Source organism: Botryllus schlosseri, chromosome 8 (genome assembly GCF_051294905.1).
Source record: "Botryllus schlosseri isolate E-star chromosome 8, Bs_hap1, whole genome shotgun sequence".
NCBI classification, from domain to species: Eukaryota; Metazoa; Chordata; class Ascidiacea; order Stolidobranchia; family Styelidae; genus Botryllus; species Botryllus schlosseri.
The window spans coordinates 7516972-7536433 of NC_137243.1; the positions used below are offsets into that span (position 1 = coordinate 7516972).

Consider the following 19462-nt stretch of genomic DNA (forward strand, 5'->3'; position numbering starts at 1 on the left):
ATATATGTTTAATTGGCTGGCGCCGAATTTTCCTGTTCTAGCGATCTGAACCCCACAGGACAAATGCCATCCCGCAGGGAAAAATAATTAGCCAGTAAAGCAATACCAATTTGAAATCGTGTGTGCCTTTTAGTTTTGGCGATTCCATATCTTTTGACATAGCAGATATAGGAGATCACGAAATAGCATAATGTAACGAAGTCAATATACCAACGGGTCCGCCCGAAGATGTTCAATTCTTATTTAGGGGTTCTACCTTTTTCAACACACCTCACTCAGCTCTACCGGTAAATCTGATTACGTGAGCAGAGGGGAGATGAAAAATTGATAGCTAATTATATGAAATTCCCGATCATATTCTCCGATTCAAACACGAATTAGATAAATTTTTCGCGCTTAGCGCGCAGTAAGGCGACGCACTAAACAGTAGACCAAATGCAGCTGATAAGTTGCAGGGAAAAGCGTACAGGCTCAGCGGGGCTGGGGGGGGGGTTCTGGGGGCCCAAGACCAACGTCTTTTTGGCGGGGCTGTTACGGTCCTGGTGGGGAATGAAGGCTCAGAATAAATCTGAAGTGGGGAATGAAGACAAAAAGGTTGGGAACCACTGCGTTCGGGCGATTCCAACACATTTGACTATACCGACAATCCTGCGATGGGAGGTCAAGAAATACCAACATGCAACAAAGTGATTAATAAAAACCGGAACACGAATCAATAATTTTGTTCCCAAATTTTTCGAAGCTCTACCGGTTAATTTGATCACGTGGGCTGAGAATGACTAAAATTTTGAAAGTACTATGTGAAACTACCAAAATTATCTGTGAAATTCAGTCAAGAGGTTAAAAAATTTTCGCGCTTCGCACCACTAGACAAAAGACATCCAATCCGAATTACTTTACCGGACATTCATACTCGCGATTTTGGTGGTTCTACACAAGTGTAGAATGTATATCCAAAGTATATGATCTTAAGAAATCAGTGATAACACCGAACACCACAAGGGCTCTCCGTTGTGCAAATTTCCCAGTAGCAAATTTCACATGAGTAGGCTACTTGTTTGTCCAGATGGGCTATGACGACTCTCCACTGGAATGCTGCCTATTGCGACTCAGGAGAAGGATATTGCGACGTCAAACATTTCGCGGCGAATTGGTCCATACAACGGTTTTGCAATTGTTTTAATCGTTTGATCATTTAATTTGATTGGTTTATTAAATTATTGCGCTGACCGTTCTCGTTTACCTATATATTCCACTCGTTACTGTTGTTTCATTTCCCTATTCGACTATTATCGGACGAGCAAGCAATCTTGCGAATCTCGTCATTACGTATCCTACTATTCTGACCAAGCTAATCCGTATTTTTTGATTTGGACTGCTCGTATTTGAGAATAGAAGAGAACTGATACGCAATGCTTGCCTAGTCCCCATAGCCCGATTTCGTGTTAGCAGTCAGGATCCGACACCTGTGATAAATCGGCACTCATTGAGATCAGTACCGCGTCGAAACATGGCCGTATTCTATATATCTAATCGAAATGTGGCTTACTACGGTATCGGTGTAATAGCCTATGTGGTCAGGGGTGCATGAGTTTTGAGTAAACGTTAAAAGGGTGTGCCACGACGAAAAAGGTTGAAGAGCACAGGTTTAAAACTATTTGTGAATAATTCTGAAGGCAATTTTCAGCACGCATGTTATGTTATCTGCTGTTGCTTTTTCATTGCCGTGGAATCAGGGTAGCTTCCGCCCATTTTACACATCAAACTCAATTTTGGTCACGGGCCTGATTAAAACCTTTTGACGCTTATCGGTGAAAGGTGGAGTAGGCCTATATGTTCCATGTAGCAATCAAGTATGGAAAGTACACGCTGGCGAGTTCCTGCACAAAGTTTTTCCGCAAGTCTGAACAACCGTGACCACCCGCCACGTTGATTGTCTTTGAATTCAAATGAGTGAATCTGAGATTGAAAAAGCTCGGAACTGAGCTCCCATCCTGTCTCTGCCATCACAAGATTATTTTATGATATGTACTACAAACATCACTAATCTGCAGCGGATGACCAAACGCACCTCACTCCATCCAAGGCAGTAGAGATACACGGGTTGCACGTTCGTTGAGTCCGTCAAGACAAAGTGACAACTTTTGTTTTGTTCGGAAATGCACAAACATGACAAACATATGAATATTTCAGTAGGCTAAAACGTATTGTTTAACAGCAAGAACGCTGGTGTCGCACCAATGGAACATACCAATACGTAAATCGTCACATAGTCTTGGCGGCTGTGATATTTCATTTGGCAATTGCGTTAGTACCAATGAGTCATCCGCGCCATCCATAAACTGAAATGTTATGAGATGGGGACGGCTGCAGCGGAACGAATATACAAGAGCAAAAATTCGCGGGGCGGATCAAAGCAGTTGGCGGACGTGACCAGAGTGCGGGAGGTTGCCGAGCCCTGGTATAAAATGGTTTAGGTTGAGTTCAGGTTTAGGTGTTGATGAACGCTAATGGTTATAGCATCAATGTGCCACTCAGATAAATTGTGTCCGGAGTCATTCAAATGATTTGTAACGAGAAGTCGATATCGCACGAACGGTTCGCAACTTGAACTTTCCAGTAAATGCGATATCGAAATTGAATGCTGTTCTCCAGTAGCCTACATGCGATAGGAAAATGAAAATAGACTGTTGTGCACAAACTGCGGGATCGACAATACGTAGCCGTGTCATTACCATCCACAGACTCTTCGTAAAGGGAATATACCCTACCTATATGCTATTACGGCTCATTTTAGGCATTCATACAAATGCCTGAAGCAGGAAGCGATTTTGCGAGTTTGCGGTTTCCAGGGTTTATTGTGTGTCGCTTATCGATAGGAAACTAGGCGGAGATTATTCATTCAGCACGGTATACTTAGATCTCCGTCGTGGTATGTTCACAGAATAGATGGTTTATCAAATTGACGCTATTGCAAATCAATTTTCACACCTGGATTGTAAAGACGATTAAATTCATGAAAGGGAATCGGGATATAATTACTGGAATTATAACTACGTTTTACGTGCTGCACTTTATACCTGCTGTGTTTGCAAACGGTGAGTTATTGCATCAGTCAATCATTTCGAAGTGGTGAAGGCCTACGGGATGTGGAAACTAGATAAATAGATATTTTTGATATGCCGAAGTTGAGTTGGTGTGCTACACCGTCACCACAGGTGGTCAGTAGCAAAGAGAGAGTGAGTACTTCTGCTTTTCTGAAGTAGCCTGCTCAAGCTCACTCAAGTGGTTGTTTTTAGACTACCGCGATTCCTACTTGAGCAGTTTTATTTAACCACAACTATAGGCTCTATTTTTACAATCTAAATTTTGCAACGTATTACAAGTAGGCTAGTTTTTGCAAAATCTTGCATCGTTTTTATAAGTGATGCTGTCATAAAATCAGCGAGAAACAGGTCATGTATCACAATATCTAAACGTAGCCTACATCTGAAGATTGCATGTAGATGTAATGCAGGGGCGGGCAACTTCTTCAGTTGGCGGGCCGGATATGGGAAAAGGAAGTACTTGGCCGGCCAGATTCCTGAATTGATACATTAAACGCGTATTTATCCACCTATACCATGCCTAATCGTATTTAATGTAAATTTTAAGTTTGAAGCATATAAACCAAAACAGTATTCAATGAATTTATTAATGTACGTATTTCAATAGATGTTGAAGTAATATCGATAAGACATCTGTGGTCGATCAACGTTGTGGGCATGTTCTTTGACATCTGGCTGCATGTCGCACACAAATAATTGAAGAATAACTAAAAATTACTATTATTTGTGTCCGAAAAAAGAATGAATAACCTACAGTCACTGTCGCTCCAAAATGGCGAGGATTGTATTAAGCTGACTTCTTCTGATTTTCAACGGACATCAAACAAGAACACCAAGTGGATCAATATCTTATTTGCAGACATGGGGTAATCGCGATTAGTAATCGTAATCGATTACGACGATTACAGCATTTCCAAGTAATCGTAATCGCAATCGATTACATTCGAAAAAATTACGAAGTAATCGTATTCGTAATCGACTACTTCCCATATCTAATCGATTTCCTTGTGAAAGAACGATTACTTTTTATTCGTACAATGACTATGACATATATCGAACATTCGTACAGAAGGAAGAGATATTATAACTGGTTAGTGATAGCATGAACGTCTGATTTTCAAACGCCACTGCTCTGAATTACGTCAGAAGTATTCGGTTTTCTTGTTATTGCGTAAAAAGTATCCATATTTCGTAAATAGATATTCGATGTACATAGTAGTGTGATTGTACGAACACCCGTCTTGCTGTATATCAGGTTTTCAATACACTCGAAACGCCACCACTTCTCAGCAGGATAATTAATCACCACTCTGCCTAGTTTCAAATAGTAACTTATGTATTGATGTTTGGTTATGCTTAGTTAAACGTAATTTGCCCGCTGCTGCTTGGCGAGCAGCATAGGCCTATAGTACGTACGTACACCGGACAAAGAATTGAAATTTTGTACTCGTCAAATAAAACATTACGGTTTCCACAACGAAGCATTAAAAATCAACAGCTTCTGATATATATCATTACCGAGCCGTTCTTGCAGTATCTGTATTAAGTTCAAGGCAGAATTTTATGTTCGCTTTAGCTTATTCTCATATGACTTCACTTAAAACGGGCGTCAATCGTTATTTCACAATTCTTTACTCAACATTTGGACCTGCCGCCATAGTCATCCGCTTGTATATCATGCTAGCGTGGGTTGCAGCCAGAATCAGGACCAAAACAGAAATTCGTATCCAACTCCAAACGTTGGTCTTGGGCCCCCACAGGGCTGTCAATTTTCAAGTTGAAGACCGAATTTCGTTAATAATATTGGTAATTACATAATATTACTATTCATTTTTAATCCGCTCTCAGCCCCCGATGGTCAGATTTACCTGTAGAGCTGGGGGCACATATTTCATAATTATAACATCTGGTATCTTGTTATAATTGCTTTAGTGCATGTTTTTAATTCGTGACTTCCGCGCTGTTATATAATCAAAAGATATTGTAGTCGCCCAAATGTAGCAGACTAAAAGAACATCCTTCGTGAGGCGTACACACAAATAGTCATGTCTTTAATCCTCTGTGGGTGCCCCGCGAGGCATTTGTATTGTGGGATCAGATTGGAAGGACAGGGCTATTAGTCACGCCCACCCAGCGCGACTATTGACAATGCACAGTGCACACATACCCTAAGTTTCGGCCAAGGTTATTCTTTAGTAGCACACTTTGTGGATTCGCATGTTGGCCGAAACTATGCACATGTCTTTTGGTTTGTGGTGGCGGGGTAATGACCGGCACCGAAACTCCTATTTCTATAAATTAGACATGCTTTTTCATGGGGGGAAGATGTAAATGCATTTCAAAATCAAGCTATCTAGAGACATTTAAATCGAGAAGCTCGAAAAAAATTTTCATGGTAAATAAATCTCTTGAAAATACTCTAGAGCAGTGCTTTTCAACCTTTTTGTGCTCCGTTTGCACTTTTTTTGTAAAATAAATTTCATTCCACAAACTAATCGAAAATCGTTGTAGATGAAGATAGGCCTACTTAACAACTTTTTGTTCAGATGGGCAACAAATTGGCTACTATGTAGCTTAAGCTACCAAGTGTCTCAATAAAAAATAAACTTTTTTTTTGCTCTTCATAACATCGGCTGACAACTATATAAAGTTTGATCTCCGCGTGACTGCTGGAGCGTGATGCATCCGTGGAAATTTCGATACATTACAGCTCCATTACGGTGGCGTTCTGAAGAAAACGGCTGCAGCCAAAATTTTTCTTTCGTTTTGCCCTTCAATTTGAGACCACATCATTTTTATAGTGCAGTGCCCCTTTAATAACGGTAAAGCAGACTTCCACCAAAATCTGAGTTTTTGTGACATCTCGCGACCCGAGCCTCACCCATGAGAAGGAATTTATTTTTAATATTACAGTTGTATGCTACGATTTTACGGGCATGTATGACATACAGAACGCGCGCACCACAATTCTACCCAACACAGCTCTACAAAACATGTCTGACGCACGCGATTTTAAATTAGGGCGAATGAAATTCCTCTCCGTATCGCAGTTGTACTACTGTCTACTCAGATGCAAAAACGGGACTATTCCGTGCAGACAACGGGGCATATCCAATCCATCTCGAAAGGTTTGGCCATCCAGCATCGGTAATTTTTAGACCGAGGTTTTATCGCCGCTTTTGTTTTTGGCACCGCATTTTATCAGCGGTTTATTCGCCAAAACTTTACGTCTTCATGTGCCCCGACGCAGAAGGGGTGGGCCTGAAATCGCTCTTTGCACACCCCTACACTAGTTCATCCCAACGGTCTTCGGCCATGTTTTCCAGAAAAACAGTCGGACAAATCTTATCATGAATACTCATGATAAAGCCACATTTAATGCGTGTCTCGCTTATTGGCCACAGTACTCAACACAGGGATCTTGGATATGTAAAAACGATCGCAGGATTTTTTCGCAATAAATTCAATAAATATCACATACATATTAACAGATAGCTCTGGCACCGTGTCGACCCAAAATTATACCCTTTGCGGTCAATACTTTAATAAGCCTTGAAGGGGTAATAATTTGCGTTACAGTAACTTGCAAATGTGAGTCTGTAATGATGGTATTTACTACTATCCTCGTGCCTCGCGCAAATCGAACAGTTATTACGAAAATATGATGATTGTTTAGCGAAAGAAAGCAAAAAGTCAATTTGCGGTCATTTTTCCAGCCTGTCGCAGGCTCGGACGGGCTGATATACTGTATATCTGCCACTATAGATATTGTAGAGATCTCTATACTGCCACTACACCAGCTTCAAACCAAGCTTTTGGTTACGTAATAATTAGAGTGCGCGAATATCAATTCACTACTGCTTGTGAGAGCTACGTCGTACTAAGTTTTTACAATTGCGTCGCAACTACAAGAGTTACACTGATCTTATATTTCCTATTATAGGTATATTTGAATTATTCCACGTCAGAAAAGCTAACAATTAATCACGGTTTTCATTCGAACTTGATCCGGATTTTCATTCGCACCATTCGCATTACCTTCGTCATTCGCACTTGATCCGGATTTTCATTCGCACTATTCGCACCACCTTCGTCATTCGCACGAGTGCGAACCGTCACAGGTTGAAAAGCACTGCTCTAGAGTCTAGAATTTATGTTGGTTTTGCTAACTACTTTTTATTCCCCTTCGAACTCTCTTCCCACTCTATTGGGGAATCTAGGGTGCGGCAGTTACGGACCTGGCATGAATGCAAATCGTTGCGGGTGCTATGAACTAGGGATGGTGTGAACGTGAGGTTCACGTTCGCGTTCTGTGTGTGAACCTCGGAAATTTGGAGGTTCGCGCTCACAACAGAACCTTGGTAGGTTCTGCACTGTGAACCTTTTCAATAAATTGTAATTTGCACTTCATTATAAAATCTTTGGTTCAAATTTATTGCATTTCAACTGCGGGTCACTCTATGTATGGCGCATAAAAAAAATTAACGCTAAACGAGCATGCACCATGACAACCTTAAAAGTTTTACTTGCTTTTTTGTTGCAAAAAATTTCTCAAAATATCCAGCTTTCCGTTTGTGAATATTTAGTGACTCTCTGATGTGCGCTTGACCCGCAATCACACAACATCACGAGCGATATACGTAGTCAGCGAATGATGCTTATTCAATCAATCAATGACATTGATATCGTTTTCTGATGTAAAAAATCGAGCGAGCGTACGGGGTCAATCTTGACTTCATATCTTTACTGTATCATTAAAACCAAATCCGTGCGATTAAGGTACTGGCTACTGCTATATAACTTGTGTTTATGGTATCAGTAGCGACAGCGAGTATAGAAACCCGTTTTACACTCTGCTCAATATAAATGTCGCAACACTCAGACTCCGAACACATTGTCCGGTCTGGCTAAGACCGTAAAGGCGTAAGCTTATATTCCCTGGTAAGTCCTCGTCGAAATTGTTGGCAAAGCGACGGAATGTATTGATTTTAGGAGACTATTATATCCTTTGATAACCGCGGTTGATACATTTAGCGACGTTTAAAACGCCAATATGTACTTCAGCAATGTGACATTATGTGGCCCGAGTCTTCGCTAGGTATCGTGTACAATGTACATTAATATAGGCTATCACTTCATTGAAAGATAGGGTTGGAATTAGCAATATGACGTCACGAGTAGGGCTGGGCAAAATCGAGTACCTGAGTGATTCGATTCTGAATCACGTAATATGCTTCGAGTCGAGTCGAGTAATCGAGTATCACTCATTGTTACGTCATAACAGAATGTAATATGTCAAAGTTCCAATATGTACCTTTTATGCGACCACAGAGAATATAATGCCTGTTGTCCATCACATTAAAGATACTTCGGCCTATTTTTCGACCTACCGATTTCATTCCACTTGGTGACAATGTTGTGGGCTGATCATGACTTCGGAAATGTGCTATTTCAGTCACGTTCGTTGCTTTGCACTATGTTTCGTATGCTACGATATGGCCAATCAAGGTTTCAAGGCTTCAACTGTGAAAATTAGTATCGAAACTATAATTCTCGTTGATAAATTATGTTTCAGTGACGAGAAGCGTATAATTTTAGTACTCGAAAAAATCGACTTTTAGTACTCGACTCGAATCATTAAAATTAATACTCGATTCAGAATCGAGTACTCGAATCATTATGCCCAGCCCTAGTCACGAGGTTCACGTTCGTGTTCACACAGAACCTTTCACACCATCCCTACTATGAACCGTCCTCTATAAAAATGGGCAATGGGTACATTATGACGTAACAAGCAAATGACGCATCATTTTTATAGAAATTTGTTATCTCAGGCCTTTTCAGCGCAATCCTTATATTGTCTCCAATAAATCTTCTAATATTAGTTCTAAGATGCAAAATAAATGTAATCGTGAGTAATCGTGATTACTTTTCCAATGTAATCGTAATCGTAATCGACTACTTCCTGATTTTGCTGTAATCGTAATCGTAATCGTAATCGCGTTATTCAGAAGTAATCGCAATCGCAATCGATTACATTCATGAAGTAATCACCCCATGTCTGCTTATTTGTGACGTTAAAAATCACTCGTTTTCCTGAAAGGACAAAACATAAACGATAAACAAAACAGAACTACGACGAACAAAAAGAGGCGACCGCCACTGCGTCATTCGACATATTGAGCCCTGCGCCATACCACGTGTAGGGTAGAGTGCACTACAAAATACTCAAGGTGGCGAACGATGAGTCATAAAGAAAAAACCACCACGACAGTCACTATAATTTGACATAGTGAGCAAGTAGTGGAGAATTGCGACAGAGTGACCGCGGGCCGTATGTTGCGCGCCCCTGCCATAATGTATGTGCGAACGAGAGCATGGGATTTTTCCGAATTTTCCGAAATATCAATTCATTGCGGTCGAGTACATGCGTGAATACCCTGTCTCGGTGTCGGTCTGCCGTGCCAGGCACGCTACATTTAGAAAGCGTATTTATGCCTCGCCGAGGCTGAGAACTGTCACGTTCAGAATTAGAATCGTCTTTACTTGAGATTTCATTGATTCAAAACACCACGAGAATGCGATACAATGAAGCGAAAGGCAGGAGTCGAATCGAACCACGACCTTGGCATGTTCAAAAGACGGATTGCAAACAGAATGTGTAATAACCTACAGTAACATCGAAAATGGGCAAGTGATGTAAATAAAGACTGAATTGAGAGTGTAGGACTGTAGGTATTAGGTAGAGGCATGTCTGATCTTGAGGTACTAGGTGAATTCGTGTCAACATATGGACCCGGTAATCTCAAAAAGAAGGCTAGCTTGACCCATTCTCACCGCCACCCTTAGCGTCCCTAGCATCGTCAGGTCAGGTCAAGCTTACGGTTACGTTTTCCTCTCAATAACGAAAAAGGTCAAACACAGGGGTGCTCTATTCCCCTGGCATTGTTGAAATATGAAAGTATGAGCTGCAGGTTAATTACCACACTATCGATGAATGGTTTCATACGAAATCTAGCTGCTTTCCTGACTCACTGTTCTAGAAACCTGACTCGTATTGGCACCACTAGCCCACCGTAACCTGCTCAGTGCTCACATCAATCGATTGTCAAATACTTTTATATTATTATTTGTCTATCGATATATACTTTAACAAGTTGCTGAATTTTCAACCCTCAAATGAACAAAATAGTTCTCAACAAAGTCATACATATCTCAGCCACACCGGTGCCGTGGCGAACAGTAGGCCTTATCAAGGCGAGTAAGAGTAATTAGGGATTCGCGTGCAACGTGCAAGACCGCACGATAGGCCTTGGGGTTAGGAGCGTACATTGTAGGCTTACCATACGTCCTCTTTTAAGAGGATTTGTCCAATTTTTTGACTTTTTTGAAAGTGTCCTCGGAGGACGCCCCTTTGTCCTCTTTTTTGAGATTTTGTCCTCTTTTTTTGAAAATTTAAGTCAGATTTAGAGGAAATTGCTAGTGATATGCCGCAAATTAGCGCAGAAGTGAAGCTCCGGCGGGTATTTCGGAGGGAAAAGCAATGATTTTCGCTCTGAGCGAAAAGAAGACCCTTTTTTTTAGTCATCCACCTTGCAATGTGGAGAGAAAAACGTTATTTTGAGCTCTGAGCGGAATTCATGATGACCTTTTTTTTTAGTCAACCGATCACGAAGTGGGAAAAATTTACCGGTTTTTGAGAATTCTTCTCCAGTTTTGCATGTCTGAAATTTCTGAAAAAGTGTCCTCTTTTTACATTTCCAAAATATCGTAAGCCTAGTACATTGGGTCTTCTCGAGAGCGGTTAGGGTGCAAGAATGGGTAGTCAGTAGATAATACACAATTTTTTTTATCCTATGCTGCATCATTTAACGACCTATAAGGGATGCTACGTGAGATCGAACAAAATTCTACCGAATCAAATTTCTCTCCCTATAGGGCCTAGGCTATCGGTTATTTCCCAACCTAGCCTACTACTTCGCCAAACAACAGATTACTGACCCCCGTGTTCGCCTATACTAGGGTTACCATATTTCTGCAACCCAAATTCCGGACACTCTTTAGCGCCCACTAGTATATTTCAGAATGAGTTATGACGTCACACTAGCAAAGCTTTGCTCATAGACTAGAGATGGTCACGATCCGGTTCAGAAGTAGCCTATGTCGCTGTGTGTTGTGTAACCGGGACCGAAAGCACATGCTTTCATCCCCTTCCCGCCCAAATAAACAATCATTTTGAGCCCACACTATAGTCTAATCCAGGGGTAGGCAAACTACGGCCCGCGGGCCGCATGCGGCCCTCCACACCGTTCTGTGCGGCCCGCGAGAGTCCAAAGAAACTTATAAAAAATATTGATAAAATGCGTGCTAATAATCGAATTAATGCAGGCACTTGATTAAACTTAGTATATTTCACCATGATAATTCTAAGGCAGTGGTTATCAAACTGGGGGGCGCACGCCTCCAACCTCCTTGGGCGTGTGAAAGCATCTGAAGGGGGACGAAGCTGAGCTCATCTGAATTTTTTTTCGCGCTTCGCGCGAATGTTATTCTGTTCAGTCTTATTGCTATATATTTAGTCTGCATTTCATATTTTAAAATCTCTCATCCACGGTCGTAGCCTTCCATGCCATCAAACTATCCTTTATGTTTGCTAGCATCCTGGTTGTGTTTTGTGATATGACGAAAAGGGGTCGCGAAATCTTTTACCATCATATGGGGAGGGGGGGCATGTCTTGAAAAGTTTGAGAACCACTGTTCTAAAGGTAAATACTTCCTATGTTATTTTTTATGTTTAATTTCTGACGCGACAGCCTGATCTCAAGGCCCACGCAGTTTGAAAGGTTTCAATTGCTAAGCATTACAGAAATCCTAAACGATATTGCATTGTATAATTCGGATCACGAGAGTGATTTCATATTGGTCACCCCAGTTTTAATTATTTTAGTGATGTGCTTAATAAAAACGATTCGCGCGTGTCTTAGGTAGATTCGTTTTCTGTATGCGTAGAAATAGGGTGTTTATAACATGGTTATGATGCTGTCAGCAGTGTGTGTCCTGGAACTGAAACAAAAGTGGAATTAGTAAATCTATGAACAGATCGCTTTTCACAGATTTAAATTTCAATCCTGTTCTAAGAATCGCGAAGACCGACTTTCTTTTCTACAGTTTTGACAAATTGCTTATCGAGGTCGGCTAGCCTATGAAATCTCGCCACTGATTCTGACGCGGGTACGATATCATCAAAGCAATGTTTGGTTTGTTTTAAATAGGCATATATATTGTCTCCATGTCCTCTCCATGTCCTCATCATCAAATACCAATATTGCGTTTTGGTTAATAATCACAATTTTATTTAGTGCGGCCCGCGAATGGATTCAGATGTTGAATGCGGCCCGCGAGCTCAAAAGTTTGCCCACCCCTGGTCTAATCTATGCAACTTCCGGGGGTTGTTATAGGAATCTGGTTTCTATATGCATCTGGTCAATAAATTATTTGAATGAATTCAGTCAATAATATTGGTTGTTCCATAGATACTACTCTCCGCCCACATGATCACAGTTTGCTGGTGGAGGATGATGAGTTCGAAAATACAGGGAGCGTAATTGCACATCGTTAAGTCATGTTCATGTCCTACCGATAAGATTGTTTATCAGCCTTATGCCGGTGCGCACCACTGAGATTTATAAACACCCCACATCCAGTGGATACCGACCTTTTATGGTCGCGACTCCGTCTCCAATTTGAAAATGTTCCGTTGCCCAGACCAAAATTTGACGAGCTGATTACTATAGAAGTCAGCACCTTTGCCCAGACTTACTCACGGTCTATTTTGGGAGGTGATTACGTTCAACATATACGCAAACCTCAGAATAAAGGCAAACGCCCACCCCCCCCCCCGTTTGGAACCGCTATCTTTGAACAAAGCATTTAAATTGCCTTGACGATCTCTGGGAATCTATCGTTCTCCTATAATTGCAATTACAATTAGGCTTATTCCAGTAATGAAGGTTGTTTTTATTTATATTTTATTTCAGTTTTTGCGTGGGTGGTAGTCATCATATTAAATCCAACAAATGTGATGATAAATCGCGCGCAGCGCGAAGAAAAATATCATGCATCAGCATAAATATTCCCAAAAATATTGTTTTTAGGCTGATTTGCGAAAAAAATTATGAGTCTACGCCAAGTTGTCAAAATTCCGGACATTTGGCATATTTTAGGAATTCCTCCCGGACGCTAGTTTGAACAGTGAAATTCCGGACATGTCCGGGAAATTCCGGACGTATGGCAACCCTAGCCTATACGTGGTTGCAGCAGTAGCTTATTTGAAGACGCCTAACGCCAGCGTTCGAATTCAGAAGGTCTATGCATAGGTGCCGGGCGCGGGTATATGCACAGTACATGTACAATTGTACATTGTACGCCTGCCTAATAATTTTTTTGGGCATACTTTGAGTCGGTTATTCGAGTATCACTCATTATGACGCCACAACAGAATGTACTATGTCAAAGTTCAAATATGTACCTTTTATGACACCACAAAAAACTTAATGCTATACGCCACATTCAAGATACTTTGGTATTTTTGACCATACCGATTTCAATGCGCTTCTTGACAATGTTGTTGCAAGATCATGACTTCGGAAATGTTCTCGTATGCTGCGACACGGCCAATCATGATTTCAAGACTTTCTCAGTGGAAAATAGTATCAAAACAATAATTCTCGTTAATAAATTAACTTTCAGTTGCGAGGAGCGTATAATTTTAGTGCTCGAAAAAATCGTATTTTACTACTCGACTCGAATCATAAAAATTAATTCTCGATTCCGATTCGACTACTTGAATCATTGTGCCCAGCCCTACTTTCCAGTCGCCCTAATACTAGTTATTAGCATTTATACAGCTTATTTGTTAAGTCTGCCATTTTATGACATCACCCCTTTGTGGCGGGTTCCATACTATTACCGAGAATGCTATTACCGAGATGGACATTGCCGAGAATGGACATTACCGAGAACGGACATTACCGAGAATGGACATTACCGAGAATGGCCAATGCCAAGAATCTAGCCTAATGTAACGAACGTTGTCGAAAAATTTATACCTGAGAATCGATACCGAATGTGGCAACGCCGTGATGCACACGCACGACCTGTTCATATGCGTAACAACATGCCTGCATTGCATTCTCGGTAATGTCCATTTTCGGTGGTGTCCATTCTCGGTAATGTCCATTCTCGGTATTGTCCATTCTCGGTATTGTCCTTCTCGGTAATAGCATTCTCGGTAATAGCATTCTCGGTAATAGCATTCTCGGTATTGACCGGACACCTTTGTGGCGTTCTAGAAATTAAACATGGAACGGCAACGACCGATTTTGCAGCTTCGTTCCGCTTCGCCGAGGCTGGAGTGGAGACTTGTTTTGCGTAAGCGACTGCAGGATTTCTGGCACTCCAAAAGCTATCTTTCCGAGCGCAGAAATTACTGAATCTGGTCTTGATCGAAAGCTACTGTTGCACCGATTCCGAAAATATAAATTAAAATATTGATCAAGCACTGATCCACCTAGAATCTGTCCTCCAAGTCTGAAATATCGGCATTGTTCAGAACGATCGGGTAACCGCAACACAATGGCCATAACAATGACCCATTGCGACTCTCCGATTGTTCGAACAATGCCGATATTTCAGACTTGGAGGACGGATTCTAGGTGGATCAGTGCCTGATCATTATTTTAATTTATATTTTCGGAATCGGTGCAACAGTAGCTTTCGATCAAGACCAGATTCAATAATTTCTGCGCTCGGGAAGATAGCTTTTGGAGTGCCAGAAATCCTACAGTCGCTTACGCAAAACAATTCTCCACTCCTGCCTCGGCGAAGCGGAACGAAGCTGCAAAATCGGTCGTTGCCGTTCCATGTTTAATTTCTATAGTGGCGTCATCAAATCCGCATACCGACGGAAAGTTGGCTTGTTGGCGACCGGCGACTATGCATGATCATTGATCAATACCTCTCGCACGTTATGTAGGCCTATAACTTCAGCCACCAACTAGATTTGAGATGTATCAGACGCTTGCTTGCCTCGCATTGCTCCAGGCCTGGTGCGATTGAATGTACAGTGTACACTTGTACACAATGTACAGTGTACACTAAGGTCAGTCGCTGCGTGAACATTGAAGACTAACCCTCCTCTGTCACTGCGGTAACAAATCATTTGTTACATGGTGTTCATTTTTAACTCATTTTAATACTATTAGCTTATTTAACAAAATTCTGAATTTTTTAGGCTACTTCTAATTGAAACTTGATCTTGGAGAACGTGTTTCATATATAACAGACGAAATTTAATGACTAAGATTACCGATGTGTTTTACGTAAAATAGACGGATGTTTTGCCACATGCTCCATACCGAGAAGTGTTCCTCACAATGACCAAAATAAGCGTGGCATTTTGAACCGAAAAAGAATAGTAACAGAACGAATAAACTAAGTGTTCCCAATGACCCAACAGGTTCATTACCATGGGAACTGAGTTTGTCTGAGCAGTCTATAGAACAATAAAACATTGTTATAGATAGATTACTAATAGTCTAAGACTTTTCGGACACTCCCCCTTTTTTTATAGTAAAAAATTTCGAGCCCCCTTATTGTCATATCACAAAATAATAAAAAGGAGCCACGAGAATCCTGGAAATGTCAACGGGTGGTTTGATGGCATCGTGCCATCTTTCAGTAGACTGCGGCTTCGCTCCACCCTTTAGTTGCTTCCACGCCCCCCAAGGTGAGCGCGCCCCCAGTTTAAGAACCACTGGTCTAGGACAATGTAAGCTATAAGAAATTTTTACGGTCAAGTTCTTGGTGACGAAACAGTGGAAGCTCAGTAAAACTAGGCTTCACAAACGTTTAATTACTCCAGTTACTCCTACAGGTCGCACTGGCGTGTCGAAAACATGTACAATCTGTGCATGGACCTTGTACAGGTATTTTGGTCGACATCGATTGGCTATTATTGGTTCCCTTTGAGACACGAGTCAATCTACATTTCTGACTCTCCAAATCAAGTAATGGGAAAAGTTGACTTGAGTCTTACTCGACTCATCCCACTACTACTCCTTGCCTCTACATTTTAAGATGTTACAATCTATGGCATAGATTGTAACATCTTAAAATGTAGAGGCAAGGAGTAGTAGTGGGATGAGTACACATATGCTCGTACACATATGCCTAGAATCTATGCAGTATGTGGTCATTGTGGTACCACTGGTAGGCATATGTGTACGAGCCCCAGGCTGCATTTTTGTTAGGGGGTGCAAGGAATTGCGTCCCCAGGATTTGCATTTTATTTCGATAGATGCTCATTATGAAAATAGCTTGTCGTAGTTGAAAAGATGAGAGTTATGTTGGCCGTATTTTCTACTGTAATCAAGTCTGAATGAGCACATCAGTTGATTAACTCTTACTCTTGGTCAGTGTTAGCGTCCCGGTCTGGTCATACATGTTGAGTATGGCTACGTAAGTTTATCAGACGCTGGTGATTGATACGAATTGATGGATTTCAGTTATTTTAAATCAAGCCATTTTGTATGAAAATTCAACATCAGAAATACTTTCTAAAACTATTTGCATTAAAAATGTAATGTTTCAAAAGTTTTTTAGCCGGGAACATAGTTTAAAAGTATACATTATTTGAGGGCATGGCATGCTTATTGATTATTCGCCTGTAATAACTTTAAAATTTGCAAGACTCTTTCTAAGGGCTCTTTTGCCAACTCCATTGTTGCTTACCCGTTTTTAGCGCAGATCCATAAATTATTTTGGGTGGTTGCATGGACCCCCTATTGTGACCTAGTCCTGGATAATCTTTTAAACGGCACAACTGCGGTTTAATTCTGAGTAGCCTGACCACGAATTTGACTAAAAAAGTCCCAAATTTCACCCAGTACTAATCCTATCGTAATCACAGGCTCATTGCCATCTGATGTAAAAAGCTACAAGATGACTTGGATATGGTCACTTTTGCCCATCCCTCATCACGGCCTGATTACCAATCGCAATTTATTTATGTTCATTAGGGGTGTTTGCTTTTTCAGACAATCTAACAATTTCATGGGTAGCCAGTAAAATTTGTAATAATTTGATATTTATATTTATTCAATAAATCCAAAACTTTTTCACTTTTAGCAATGCCACTATATAGGCTGGAATTGAGCCAAAATTGCTGTGTAGCCTTTATTTAGGTAAACTAACAATTTTATGAAGTAGCCAGTACAATTTGAAAAAAAGGCGTTTCTGAACAGCCCTAGTGTTCATGTCATCCACGTGGCTATGGTGATTTGTGATGAGCACTGGAAATAGGGTATGGTATGAACAATGTCATTGGACATACATAATAGCATGATGAAACATCCTATAAATAAGGACAATGCAATAGTTGCAGTCGCATTTCTACAAATTATAGTACAACTACATTTATTGGTAATCTTTCTTTGCAATATTATGATGCTTTACAGTGAATTCAACCAACAGTCCTGTGTGGAGTACGGACACACCAGAGCAGGTGTCATGTGAACCAATAACTGAAGAAACACTGCAACAGAAAAACTACAAGACTCCGAGTTGTAACGCAGCAGCAAATAGTCAATGTACCTTCACATGCAAACAACATTTCGCGATCGATCTCCGCACCAGTAAATTAACACTGACATGTACAAATGGAACTTGGGATCCTGATCTTCCCGAATGTGAAGGTGGGTCATTCTCCTTGGCTGCATGTATTTAACATTTTGTTTTCATTCCAGCGCTTTCTAGCTTTAGGAAAGGAAAATGCTATGTTTGTATAGAAATATTAATTGGTCATTACTGGACGTTAGGGTTCTTTAAACATCTTTTCTAATAATTTTTTTTTCAGATTTTTGCGGCTATTATCTTAGATTGTTACGTTTGTAACGTTGCATACCAAATATGACTGAATTCCGACTGGTAGAAGTAAAACTGTCAGAGCTGGAAAAATTTGAATTTATTATAAAAATAAATTTTTCAGGTTTTGCTGGCTAACCCATGAAATAGTTGACTACAAAAACTATGCAAAACAAATTCGACTCAATTCCAGCCTGTAGAATTTAAGTTATTCTAGTTTTTTATTAATATAATTCTGTGATTTATTAATCATACATCAAAATACCATCAGATTTGTCTTTTTTATTTCAAGAAATCAAGTGTATTCGCAAGGAATTGACCAGTAACTATCAACCTACCTTCTGTCCGGAAGGATCAATTAATGACCAGTGTCAACTACAATGCTCCAATGGGTATAGATTTAGAGCAGGGCCGGCCAACCCGTGGCCCGCGGGCCACATGTGGCCCGCGAGAAGGTTTTGAGTGGCCCGCGAGGTAATTTCCGAAATTTCTAATATCATCAAAAATGGATTACACAGATTGTGAACTTGCAATGCCAACCAAAAGTTTGATTAGTCTGGCTGCAACACTTGAGATGTGATGACTAAAATATCAGTTCCGACGCATTGACAGATCCATCAACAATTCACATATTGGTACATCTTCGTACACTACAATAAAGCAGAATAATTTGCCATAGATTTATCAAACGTAAAAATTTTCTACAAGCTTAGCGCGATATGTTGCCACTCGATTTCTTGTTTTTATTTATTGTTGCCCTTTTGTGAAAATGGAAGAACACCTAATGCAGGGCTGGCCAACCTTTTCAGCCAAAGGGCCATATTCGATTGACGAACTTTTGCGCGGGCCACTATCCGCTCGAAGCGCGAAAATTTTTTGAAGTTCATAGGTCAATAATATTGTCACTTGACTATATTGCGGGCCTGCTGTATATCGCTTGGCTAAGTTTGCGAGGACCGGGCTATTCGGTTCATGGACATATTGATATCGAAAGCTGCGACCAACATGCGTCAATCATTTCGTGCCTAGGATTCATAGTCGACGGTCTTACTGCGAGCGCAAACGCAAGGTTGCATATGTTGAACGACACTTTGTCTCGTAATCGCTCGTTGTTGGTCGCAGCTTTCGATATCGATATGTCCATGCGCCGAATAGCCCAGTCCTCGCAAACTTAGCCCAGCGATATACAGCAGGCCCACAATATAGTCAAGTGACAATATTACTGACCTATAAACTTCAAAAAATTGTCGCGCTTCGCGCGGATAGTGGCCTGCGCAAAAGTTCGTCAATCGAATATGGCCCTTTGGCCGAAAAGGTCGGCCAGCCCTGATTTAGAGGCAGGCAGCCCGTAAATCCAGTAATTTCGTGTACTCTGGAGGAATCCACAAAAACGGCGTCATGGTCGGTACCGGAGTGCATTGGTATGTGTAGTT

The 19462-nt window shown here is 40.9% G+C and overlaps 3 protein-coding genes across 4 annotated transcripts in view; 2 read left to right on the forward strand and 1 right to left on the reverse strand.

The window, feature by feature from the left end:
* Positions 1–19462, reverse strand: part of LOC145444097 (sodium/potassium-transporting ATPase subunit beta-1-interacting protein 3-like) — a 372797-nt gene that overhangs the window by 274308 nt on the left and 79027 nt on the right. The gene's annotated exons all lie outside the window — the stretch shown is intronic.
* Positions 1–19462, forward strand: part of LOC145444077 (uncharacterized) — a 192172-nt gene that overhangs the window by 135470 nt on the left and 37240 nt on the right. The window lies entirely within an intron of this gene.
* LOC145444100 (L-selectin-like) lies at positions 542–18691 on the forward strand. The gene is made up of 3 exons (XM_080322032.1): positions 542–3098; positions 17624–17860; positions 18322–18691. Exons 1-3 carry the CDS (start codon positions 3017–3019, stop codon positions 18489–18491), a joined length of 489 nt encoding a protein of 162 aa, XP_080178158.1. The 5' UTR covers positions 542–3016; the 3' UTR covers positions 18492–18691.

Coding starts and splice junctions, on each gene's coding strand:
- LOC145444100 (XM_080322032.1), top strand. CDS start 3,017: ATGAAAGGGAATCGGGATATAATTACTGGAATTATAACTACGTTTTAC. Junction 3,099..17,623: donor ACCTGCTGTGTTTGCAAACG/GTGAGTTATTGC, acceptor GATGCTTTACAG/TGAATTCAACCAACAGTCCT. Junction 17,861..18,321: donor TGATCTTCCCGAATGTGAAG/GTGGGTCATTCT, acceptor TTTTATTTCAAG/AAATCAAGTGTATTCGCAAG.